At 33.4% G+C, this 13,140-nt stretch overlaps 1 protein-coding gene across 1 annotated transcript; it reads left to right on the top strand.

Moving 5' to 3' along the window:
* Positions 1-4,082: 4,082 nt before the first annotated feature.
* On the top strand, positions 4,083-7,486 carry LOC108487229 (transcription factor VIP1-like). Its single transcript, XM_017791523.2, has 4 exons — positions 4,083-4,811; positions 5,011-5,143; positions 6,174-6,258; positions 6,921-7,486. The coding sequence occupies exons 1-4, from the start codon at positions 4,285-4,287 to the stop codon at positions 7,199-7,201; spliced, it is 1,026 nt and encodes a 341-aa protein (XP_017647012.1). The 5' UTR covers positions 4,083-4,284; the 3' UTR covers positions 7,202-7,486.
* Positions 7,487-13,140: the final 5,654 nt, after the last annotated feature.

Genomic DNA, 13,140 nt, shown 5'->3' with positions numbered 1-13,140 from the left:
TTTTCTTGTAATTTTTGAGTTTTTATGATCCTAGAACAAAATATACTAGATATATGTTGAAACTTTGGAAGTTATTAGATTTTTAGATACTAATTTTGTTGAGTAAAAGTGTGAATTAGGGATTGAATTAATAGAATTTCAAGTTAGAAGTGGGAGAAGGATTAAATTATAGAATAGGCTATAAATTTTGTGTAATAGGGACTAAATTTCAAGAAATTCAAAATTAGGTATTTATTATGAAAATTAGAGAGTTAAGTTTAAGTTTGGTTGAAAATTGAATATAAATAAGGTATGAATTGGGATGGAAAAATAGATGATTTTGGTTAAGGATTAAATTGGAATTAAGGTAGAAGTTAAATAGGAAATTCAAGTATTTGATGTGAATAATTGTTGTATTAATAATTGTAAATTATTTTAATTTTAATTTTCGTAGCTAACATCGAACCAGAGACATTGACTCAAAAGGGAAAGGAAAAGATTGTCGGAGAGTAACTCGGGAGAAATTCTGGTTTGTATTACTATAATTCGAATTTAGTTATTATTTATTTTTGAATTTTAACTATTGTGTGTGGTAAGTGGAATTGAGGTAAGAAATGATATTGAATTATGAATTATGTGAATATTTGAATTTATATTGATTGGACGTTGAAAGTGATTTGAATTGAATTAAATAAGTTATTGTGATATTGAATTGAAAATATGAGAATTTGTGATTGGTATGAATTTGATTGAAATTGAATTGAGAAAGTGAATTGGAAACCCTATTAACTAGTCGTGCTAAGTCGGATATAGTTGGCATGCCATAGGATTGGATGTGTTTAGGGTTACTTCAACTTTGAGTCGATGAGACACTGGGTGTCATTATATTACTTCGGATAGATTCGAGGCACTGGGTGCCATATTGGTGTGTTTGGTTGGATCCGTGTATCCGTCAAAATCCGAATCACGTTAATAGGGGAAAATGAATAAATTTTGATAATATAAATTCTATTGAATGATTTTATATATGAAATGAAAGAAATATTGATATGAGATGTGGGAATGAAATGAATTTTGAGATAGTGAAATGTTGTATGAATTCAATTGAATACAAGTTTGAAAAGTTACTATTATTATTAAATAAATTGATTTAATATGTATAAGTTATTAAAAGGATAAAAGTATAAATTGAATAAGTATACTTATTTGCATGATTTAAAAATTTGAATTATAGTAATACCATTGAGTATACTATACTCAGCGTACGGTTGTTTTCTGTGCGCAGGCTAGTAGAAATCAAACAATCCGGTCCAGCATCCAGAGCCGATCCTGACCTCAAAAACTTGGTTATGTATATATTTCTTTTTGGTAAAGGTGGCATGTACCTAGGTTATGTATATGTGTCATGGTGGATTTTGGTTGTAATAGATGACATATGTTATTTGAATAGACATATGAAAGAAGAAGAAGATAAAATGACAGATATGATATTAAACTTTGAAATGGAAATAGAATGAAATTTCTAAACTAATCTTAATGTTGCTTGTGAATGTTTAGTGAATAGATTATCAGGTTGGTGTCTTGATGTGTTTTAAACGTAATTGTATATAAAATTGTAATGGTTGTGATATTAGTTTGAATTGGGTATGTTTTAAGTTTGCAGGGTTGGTTAGATGATTATAAAGGGGTTATATTGAGCCCACAGGGTTCAATCTACATGGTGCGAGCCCTGTATTTGTTAAAAAAAATTAGAATTTCATGAAAAATTTCTCGAGCACTCGAATTAGTCTCGATTCACTTCTAACACGCATTTTGGGCCTCAAGGGTCCAAAAAAAGGGGGGACTTATGAATGTTTTACACTATTTATTTTATTTATTTGTGTAAGGTTTGTAATATGTCTGAAAGGTTCGGTAATGCTCTGAAACCCTATTTCGATAACAGTTTAGGGTTAGGGGGTGTTACATTCCATAGAATATTTGAGGAAGATAATGAATCATCTTCCATGGATGAATCATCAAAAATATCTACTAACTTTTCTTAATGGTCTAATTCTATATAAGGACATCAAATTTTGAATTCCATAGCTATTTGATACTTATAGCTACTAGAATTCAACTTTTGCATTTTATGCAATTTGGTCCTTTCTATAATTAAACATGAAATCGGTAAAATTTTCTTTTCGAAATTTTCATACGTCTTTCCTATCATAATGCAGACCATGTAATATTATTAAAATAAATTTTCTTTAAAACTCGAATTTGTGGTCCCGAAACCATTGTTTCAATTTCACTGAAAATAGGTTGTTACAAAAATAATCACTTTTGTCTGACTCAGATTATATTTTAGTCACTTATGTTTGAAATGTTACGTTACAGTCACTTAAATTATCTTTTTGTAACGAAGTAGTCACTCTATTGTTAAGCTCCATTACCTCTCTAATAACGATTCTACATGGCAGTCAAAATGAGTTTTAAATGCCAACTTGGATGTCATACGTGGTAGTCCAAATTAAATTTATTTAATTAAAAACCTATTTTTATCTCAACAACTAGATATTCAAGTTAGCATTTAAAACCCATTTGGACTGCCATGTAGAATTGTCGTTAGGGAGATAATGGAGTTTAACGGTAGAGTGACCACTTTGTAACAAAACAATAACGTGACTAAAACGTAACATTTCAAACATAAGTGACTAAAATATAATATGAGACAAACAAAATTGACTAATTTTATAGTTTACCCTATTTTTAAATTTCAAAATATAAGTTTAACAGTTAATAATATTAAAATTTGTTTTAATAATATAACTACAAAATTAATATTTTTACTTTAAAATGTCACACTAATAAAATTTAATAGTGTTAATAGATTAACTTTGAGTCTTAAAATCTGAAAAAAAAATTCTAAATCCGTGGACAATACACCAACTTATAACATATTTTAATATTATAAAAACATATATTTCAAAAGTCAGTTTTGAGAAGAACAAAATCCACCCTATATAAAAATATTTAATGAATTCACAAATTTCAACCACACCGTCTCACCTTCCTCTGCCACTTTGTTATTATTTTTCGTTATCTCCAGCAGTTGATTGAGTAAGGAACTGCTTTGCTTTCCTTATTTATTTTATTATTTACTATATTCTTCTTTTTCAGAGCGATGACGTGACAGGAGAACAGATGTATAAATGTCCAGCTTCAATAATTTGTGCGTTATTTTATACAATTTATTCGTAAAAATTAAATAATATAAAGGGTAAATATAACTTTTAGTCCCTATATTTGGTAATTAGACTCATTTTGATACTTATATAATTTTTTTCCATTTTGGTATATGAACTAAACAATTAAATTTATTTTGACCTTTCAACTTAAATTTCAATAAGATTTAATGATGTGACATTATGATATTATGTCATGTCATTAAAAATTTAGGATATTACATCTTCAAACATTTATATTTGTCTAGTTTTAGAGCCAAATATGAATTTAGTTATCAATTTCAATTACAAAAGTGAACAAAAAAATATAAGTGTATTTAATTACCAAATTTAAAATCCCTGATATAAATCTATCATCATTCACTAATTTTTTATTGTTTAATTTATTATTTGGGGTTTGCATTTGATAATTTTTTTCACATTAGAGTCTGATTTTTTTTTGTCCAAGTTAGGTCCTAAACAACTATTCTCATCATGTTGGGGTTTAAAATTTTTTTCAAGTTACTCTTTGAACTTGGTAATTGTTCTTACATTAAGGTCTAAACGTGACAATTGTTCTCATGTTAACGTCTAAATTTAAGGGTTTTAAAGGACTAACTTGAACAATAAAAATCCAAGCCCCAATGTAAGAGCTACCAAGTTCAGGGCCAGCCTAAGTTGGACAAAAAAAAATTTAAGCCTCAATGTGAAAATAATTGTCAAGTTTAAGGTCTAATTCAGGAAAAAAAATTCAAGCTCCCAATATGAAAAAGGTTACCAAATTAAGGTCTCAAAAATGTGATTTAACCCTTTATCGCTCACAGAAAAATATTAGAATTTTATTTACACCCAGAAAAAAAAAAAACAAAAAATAGAAAGAGTGATGAATCACATAAATAATTAAAATAATAAAACAAAATAAAATTAGTTCAACGCTGTTCTCAGTTACTAGTGTTCTATTTTTCAACCAAACCCCCTCCCCTCTGTACGCCCCAAGCTTTCAACCCCCACTTCTATTTCTCACCACTTTTTTAACTCATTTTCTAACAATTATAGTTCTACCTAAACCGCCGTACGCCGCCGCTTCTTCCGCCTACAGAAGATGGAGCAAAAGCTGCGAATGGAGATAGACCAGATGCCACCACGTGGAGCTCACCATAGGCGGGCTCATTCCGACACAACTTTCCGTTTCGATGATCTTCTCCTCTTCGACCCCTCGGACCTCGATCTTTCCTGCCTTGACCTTCCGGATTCCTCTTCCAATCCCAGTCTGCCACCTGTCGCACCCGTACCTGCTGAATCCTCCGATGACTCCTCATGCAACGGCCCTCCTCGCTCCACCCTCAGTAACCCTAGGCATATCCGTAGCCTTTCTGTTGACTCTGATTTCTTTGATGGACTCGGGTTGACTGGACCCGCGATCTCCGGAGGAGCTGGGGATGAGAAATTTGGCGGGAAAAGAGGTGCAGGAGAGAAGAGGGTTCACCATAGACATAGTAACTCGATGGATGGTTCGACTACGGCATCGTTTGACGTTGAGTCCTTGATGGCCGTTGATGGTGTTAAGAAAACTATGGCTCCTGATAGACTTGCTGAGCTTGCCCTTATCGATCCCAAGAGAGCTAAAAGGTAGAATTTTTTTCCTCACAATTTGAACTTAATTAATGTAGATATAGGATTTCAAGTCGAATTTGGTTCTTCGCCTGTTATTCATCAAAGCCAATGTGTTTTATTTCTTTCCCTTCTTCTCTTTAATAAAGTAGCTGATGTTTTCAATTTTCTTACCTAATGGAGGGTTTTATTTATTTATTTATTGGGGGTGGTGTAGGATTCTGGCTAACAGGCAATCAGCTGCGCGTTCAAAGGAGAGGAAGATTCGATACACGAATGAACTAGAGAAGAAGGTTCAGACTCTTCAGACAGAAGCTACCAATCTCTCCGCACAAGTCACAATGTTACAGGTAAAAAGTACTTTATTCTGGGTTTAGCTTTACAGCTTACACTTCACCTCTCATTTACGTGATCCTTTACTCATTTCTAGAATGTGAACTTGCCTGGTTCATTTATTCAAATGTCCTTTTTTCTTGGTCATGTTATAATATTAACACCTGAATTTATAAGCTACTTTCCAATTTCTGAAGTCGAAGTTGGCTATTTTTTACTGTATCTTATGCCTTAATTATGACAGGGTTTAGTTACTGATTGGGATTTTGTGTACGAATTATTATATGCATGAAACACATGCTTTCATATTCGTTTATAGGTCAAATCACATATAAGATCATCGCAATAATTGTTGAAGAATTTACTGATTTCACTTGGGACTGTATTCAATGTAATACTATTTCAAAAATCTAGTAGTTTCAGTTTCTTCCTTTGGGGTGGGGAACTCTTAAGCCAACTTGAGTATGAGGCTGTTTTAGACAGCCGTAGCAGTTATTTGGTGTATAGATGCATGGGATTTTCTTTGTTGAAAGAAGTGTCAGCTGTAATAATTAGTAAAGGCCTTGTATCGCTTCTGTCTAAGGTTAGTTAATGTTGGCACTTGGCAGTACTTTTAGCCACTTTGCACATTTTTGAGAAGTTCCGTTGTGTCTTCTGTTTGCAAACTGTATTTCTGACTCCTTATATAACAACAATCATTGATCAATCCTTGAATTTTCCAAAAACGACAACATTATGCACTTCATTTAATCATGCCTTGGAATGATGCAAAGGCATGAGTCTCCCTTTTGGCATTGGCGCATTGCTTTTCAACTATTTTATATCAGTCCTTCTTTGATTCTGCTACTACCATTTAGGTCATGCATCTGCCTGGAAAATAGCCTTTGGCTGCAATAAGGTGGGCTCGGTTGGGTTTCAGCCCCATGACACCTGGTTTCTGCTAACATGGAAAGCACCTGTTTTGTGTCTTTAAGGCCCAAATATTTGTTTATTGCATTCACAGTGAAGGAAGGGAACCACTTCTAATATATTTCTCCTATGATACAGAGAGACACTACTGGGTTGACTACTGAGAACAAGGAACTGAAACTACGGCTACAGGCTATGGAGCAACAAGCGCAGCTTAGGGATGGTATGCATGCTTTTCCTTGTTTTTGCACTAAATACACACTAAATATACTTGGTGGAGAGGGATGTTGGGCGGGGGGACACCGAGGCTTTTCCTCTCCCTTTCATATTCTCTTCAAATTCCCCCAAATTTTTTGTATTTGTATACTTAAAAAAGTGGATAAAAAACAATTTTGCCCCTCTCAAAAAAAGTATATTTTGATCCTCTTACTGCAAGTGCCCTAATATAAATTCCCTGTCTTCGTCCCTGATGAAATAATATCATTTTTATATTCATTCATCGGTTATGACAGATTGGAAAAACCATCAAAACTCTGCCATTTCATAGTTAAGTGATTCTATCATCTGGATCCAGTGTTTTCATAATTTAATAAAGTAAACCGTAAATTTAAAAGTGCCAAGAGAAGGGCTCAGTTAATATGGCATGTAAAAGAGTATGACACTTTAGCCTGTAAATTTGAAGGCCTACAGGAAAGGTACTTTATTAATATGGCATGGAAAAGTTTGTCACATCTTTGTTTATATATGGTTTTCAGATGCCTTATATATCGTCAGAATATGATTTTCAAAGTAACCAATTCCTACTATGTCATCGTATAGGCAAGGTAATAAACAAGTTGAGCTTTAAAGGTACTTATTTAGTATTTATTTTTCTGTGGTTTGCAGCTTTGAATGAAAAATTGAAGGAAGAAGTGCAACGGCTTAGGATACAAGCTGGTCAAGTGTCTGCTATGAATGGAAATCCTTTCAATAGAGGACTATCTCCTCAATATTTAACCCAACAACCTGCTCCACATCACTTTGGCGTCCTGCAGACACCGCAACAACAACAACAACAGCAGCAGCAGCAGCAGCAGCAGCTGCAGATGCCTCATTCATCCACCAATAACCCGACTTTGAACGGACAGCCTCAACCTCACTTTATGGATTTTAACCAGAGGGCATAGTTTCATGTTGGAAGGAAATGCTTGGTAAGCATAAGAAAATCCAATCACTGTAAGCATCTTGTACATAGAAATATGTGGTATGCATTGCAGGTTCTGGGATTAGTCCCTTTTATTTGTTTCTCATATGGCTTTATCACCATTAGAGTAGAGAAATGAATTGAAATGTGTTGGTCATAGAGATTAGGTTCTAATTATATAGCATAAATGATGGGTAGATGATTGTTGTAACAAATCGTTATATTTATAGAATAATAATATAATTATTCCTTGGAGTTGGTATATTAACTTAGATTTATTAACATTGTCATGTTAATCAAATTTATTATTATATCTAAAATGACCAGATTATCTCAAATAATGAAAAATTGTGCAACTTTGTTGCAAGGATTTATCATGTATGTTAAGACTAAAGATGCTTCACCAGTTTTCTTGTAAACAGCGGCTGACAATATATTCCATTTTGGTTTATTGATCAACAACAAGAATAAACAAAATTTTCTTTTTTGTCTTGTAATTCTTGAATAAAATTAATTATGAACAATGACTGCCAGATCAAACAACCTAAGTTGTAAGGTAATCTTTTTTTTTTTTTTTTCTAAAAGAATTTCTAGAGTGATCTGATATTCTGTTCTGGTAGCCAACATACTTGAGAAGAATTCATAGAGTATATAATATGATATTTTTAAATGTGAATATGATATTTGAATATGGTTTAAGAGTTATATAACACTTTAAACCTGGCCTAGACAGAAAGATCAAGTCTAGGATGTCAAATGAACTTGCCAAAAAACAGATGCACTTAAAGCCGATTTAATTGATACATAGATAAGTCTTAAAACTAATTCAATCTTAAAATTTAAAGTCAGAAAACAAATAACAATTTTAAACACATGCACATATATTTAAAATATAATCGAGTCTCGCGTTCGTCGACTGCTTAGTTTTGGAAGGTACTTGAAATTCATTTAGTCTAGTTAGTACGTTGCAACCTAATGTAAAATATAAATACTCAACATATGTAAAAATAACTCAGATATCATTGAGAATTCAGACAACACACTCAATCTTATTTGATCATAATAATAATTCACAATAGTTTCAAATATAGAGTAGTTCAAATACACAACAGATCAGATACAGAAATAGATTCATATGTAAAAACAGATACAGATGTAGTTATCCTATCCCCATTGGCTACACATCATCTTTGACTAACCCAACACACTAGTAGGTATATAATACCCGTCCAACCTTACACACCTCATAGTGTCGGTACGACACATTGCAGTGTTTACAGTCTCACTATTAGGTCAAATATAATTACAGGTGATTTGACCACCAAATCATAACAGAACACTTCCTTCAATTCATAATTCTCGCCCCATGCAAATGCAGAGAACAGATGAACAATATATATATATATTCTTATGCACGTACAATCAAACAATTCTAGTATAACAGAGGGTTGAATTTCTTACAAATTGTCTTATACGGGTATGTAGAACCAGTTTATAATCATGATAAAGCAGATCATACAGTTCAGTTTAGTTCATACATATCTTACAGACCGCTTACACTCGCCTCGTACATCAATTATGGCGTTAACAGAAATTTGACGATTTAGGCTCACATGCCTGTGTGCTCCTATTAACCAAGTTAGTGAGTTACACGGTCTTGACACACGCCCGTGTGCTGGCCGTATACCTCACACGGTACAACACACGCTCGTGTTGTAACAGCCTAATTTTAGTTAAAACGGAATAGTGGTTTCGGAACCACAAATCCTAAGTCGTAAAAATATTTTAATATTATTTTTGGTGTTTACAACATGTGATTATATATGTGTGAAATTTTCGTAAAATAATTTTATCGATTGGATGCTTAATTTGAGAAAAAATGACTAAATCGTGTAAAATGCAAAAGTGGCATGCTATAAGTTAAAAGTGCTCAATTGCAATGGCTTATTAAATGAAAGGTCCTTATGTTGTAATTAGACCATTGATAGTGAAGATGGACATTAATGGCCTTATATTTGATGATTAAATGGTTTAACAACCAAGGGTAAAATGGTAAACTAATGTATTAAGTTATAATAAATAAAAGAAAAACAATTTTAAGCTTAAATTATCATCATCCTTAGCCGAAAATAGAGAAAAGAAAGAAACCATTGAAACTTTAGGTATTCGACACTTGCATTGGTTGATTAAGGTATGTTCTTTGTTTGATTTTTGATGATTTCTACATTTTTGTGATCGTTGTATCGAGTACTAGCTAGCCCAGGGACTAATTTGCAAAACTGCTTAATGTTTTGAAAGTTTCCATTGAAGAATTCATGTGTTTTTGAATTTTTGATGATGAAATATGAAAGCTTGGTGTTTGATATACATGTTTTGTAAATTGATTTTGAGTAAAAATGTCAATTAGGGATTAAATTGTGAAAATGTGAAATGTTATAGTTAAAAGTGTGAAAAAAATGAAAATATAGGCTACTATGAAGCTATACAAAATTCGGCTAGTATGAAATTAGAAAGAAATTTTGTAATTTGTGTTTTTATGAAATAAGGACTAAATTGTAAGAAATGTCAAAATTTACAGGTTAAAGTGTAAAAATGCCCAAATGTACGTTTGAGGACTGAATTGAATGAGTTGGTGATTAAATGGATTAATTTTGAATGTATATAGATCAAGAACGAAAGAAAACAAATTTAGATCTGGGGAAATCGAAAGTTTTCAAATAGTCGATTTAGTCCGTTTAACCCGAATACGAGGTAAGTTCATATGCAAATAAATGTCTTTAAATTTAATTATACATGTTTAATTGTCATTGAATTGCTATGAATGTTGAATTAGTACTTATGAGCAAGAATCGACAGAGTTATTACATCCGAAAGTCCCGTATGAACCTTAGGAATAGTATAGGATACGAATGTCATGACATTAGGTTACCGAGATGTGATTACATGTAAGACCATGTTTGGGACATTGGAATTGTATTGTGATTACGTGTAAGACCATGTCTGGGATATTTGCATCATTAATCGATTACGTGTAAGACCCTGTCTGGGATAGTGGCATCGATATGTGATAACATGTAAGACCATATCTGGGATATAGCATTGTGCGAGCTATATGTGATTGCCGAGTATCCTTAACGATTCCGAATGGTTCAACGGGAAAAAATCAAGTCTAGAAAGAATGTGTGAATGAATTAAGTGACTCAGGTACGTACGAGATTCATAGTAGTATTAAAAAGGAAAAGTATTTGATGAATGCAATTATTATATTGAATATGTGTACAATGAGAAAGGTTTGTGAACTTGAATGTGTATTTAAATGTGCTTATTCAAATCTTGCTTCATTGATGGAAATGATATTGATTCATGAGATGATTTATTTGTGTATGGCTTACTAAGCTTTTAAAGCTTACTGTGTTTATTTTCTACTGTTTTATAGATAATCAAAGCTAATTCGGACATGGGGATCGTCAGGAAACGTCATCATACTATCGATTATTTTGTTGGTACTTCTGAAACTTTGTATATATGGTATATGGCATGTATAGGCTAGTGTCATTTTGGTATGTTTTAAGTTATGATATTAGCCATGTGATTTGGCTTGTTAATGATGTAAACGTTGATGTGTTTTTAGCCATTTAAGTTGGCTTGAATTTGATAATACTCTAAAATGACGTGTTTTTATATATTAATCATGTGTTTATTTTGAGCTTGAGCCTATTAATTTGAGCTATTTATGTCTTTTTATCTTTTAGGGACTAAATTGGAGGCGAAAAGTAAATTCAAGGGAAAAAAGCGTCAATTTGGAGCTCAAATGGGCCAATATGCAACGTGGGACAAATATGGTGCCAAAAGTACGAACATGGAAGGCACAAGGACTTAAAAGCAAATAGAAGAGATTTTATTTTGGAAGACTCTATTTTATTTTATTTTATTTTATTAGGATAATTAATATTAAGATAATTATTAGGATTATTCAAATTTAGGATTTTATTTTAATTATCTTTGTTTATCTTTAATTAAATGTATTTATCTTTTTAAAATTTAAGTTCAATTAGACTATCTCCCTAGCACTATAAATAGGGGGTGAAGTGACTCTATTTGGGTTGATCTTTTTCTGTAAACACTCTCCCCCTGAAAGTCTAGGCTTTTGTTTCTTCATATTTTCTTTCAATAAAATTCCCTTTTTTCCATTTTTTTTCCACCATTATCATGAGGCACTAAAACCCATCTAGCCGAAAGTTGTCAATATTTCCCAAAAAAGATTCTTGAGGCTTAGAATCTATACTTAGCCTTCTCGCCAAGTATTCATCGTTTCTCACTTTTCTGGTGGCGACTTCCGTCCATGGCCCTTAAGAAGTAAGCTTTTCAGCATATGCAAAGGCGGCCGCTTTGTATGTTTTGGAAGGATTGCATAGTCGGTTCGTTAACTTACTGCGTCAGAGGTTGGCGAGCCAAAGAGACAAAATGGTGTGGGATTTGCCATTGAGAAGCGTTGATCTAGCATAGATTACTGGCTAGAGTCAGGTTCCCTAAAAATCGTAAGTCTAATTTTTGGAGCTGGTGGTCGTAGGTGTCCTTTTCCACTATAACTGTCTTACTTGAGTCGAGAAGGATCATCCAAAAGCCAAGGATTGAGCCCAAGGTGGAATGAGACAATCGGAGGCTAGAACTTTCCCATAAGAATTTCTTTTCTCTTAAAACTCTCTTTATTATTTTTGTAATCATAATTTCAGTAAACTTTAAATTCTGTTTTTATTTTATTTTTCGCTTCCAAAATCAATTCTTAAATTCTGTTTTTTTTTCCAGGAACTTAGGTTTTCTTGGGCACAATTCTGCCCAGGATTTCGAGAAACAAGCATTCGTATAATCCGGTCCTTGAGGATTCGACCCTACTTCCCCTTTACTATTTCTTTTTCATTATTTTACAGGGAATAGGATATTTTTGGTGCTCTCAACGACGCATCAAATTTTGGCACCGTTGCCGGGGATCGGCAACATACTAATCTTGTTTTTCTTTGTTTTCTATGACCAGATCTGCTCCAGGTACTCTTGCATTCGACTCAGAAATTGAAAAGACTGCGAAAGCTAATCGAAAGGAAACAAAACTAAGGAAAAAGTAGTCAGGGGTGGTTGGAACTCAAAGTAATCCACCGCCAGAAATTAGAATCGACGACGAAGTAGAGTTTAGGGTTAACGAAAACCCTACTCGAATGTTAGAACGTAAAGAAGAAGAAGTCGATTTACCTGAAGAGGTCCTTGACGCTAGGGTTGACGAAAACCCTAATTTAGCGCAGCAGCAGATGGCTCAAACAATTCGACAACTAGCTGAAGCGCCGACAGAACAACCGCCACTGTGTATCGCGTATTCTACTATGGATACTGATTTTGAATTAAAGTCAGGCTTGATTCAGCTACTGCCAACTTTCCGTGGGTTACAAAATGAAAACCCCCACAAGCATTTAAAAGAATTCCATATGGTTTGTTTGAGTATGAAACCTCAGGGGGTAACTGAGGATCAAATTAAATTGCGCGCTTTCCCTTTTTCCCTAGCAGATTCAGCTAGGGAATGGTTATTTTATTTACCTCCTGGATCCATTACAACTTGGGCTAATTTATCTCGTTTATTTCTTAACAGGTTTTTCCCTGCATCACGAGCGGCTGAGTTAAGAAGAGAAATCTTGGGCTTAAGGCAAAAAGACGCAGAGACTCTATACGATTATTGGGAGCGATTTAAGTTGTGTGCAAGTTGCCCACAACACGGTATAACGGAACAGTCTTTGCTCCAGTACTTTTATGAAGGCTTGAAACCCATGGAGATGAATATGGTAGATGCCGCGAGTGGAGGAGCGTTAGTCAACATGACTCCACCACAAGCAAGAGACTTAATCTCCACAATGGCTGCGAATTCCCAGCAATTTCGAG

This window comes from Gossypium arboreum, chromosome 3 (assembly GCF_025698485.1).
Source record: "Gossypium arboreum isolate Shixiya-1 chromosome 3, ASM2569848v2, whole genome shotgun sequence".
Lineage (NCBI taxonomy): Eukaryota > Viridiplantae > Streptophyta > Magnoliopsida > Malvales > Malvaceae > Gossypium > Gossypium arboreum.
This window is presented reverse-complemented; position numbering and strand designations above follow the sequence as displayed.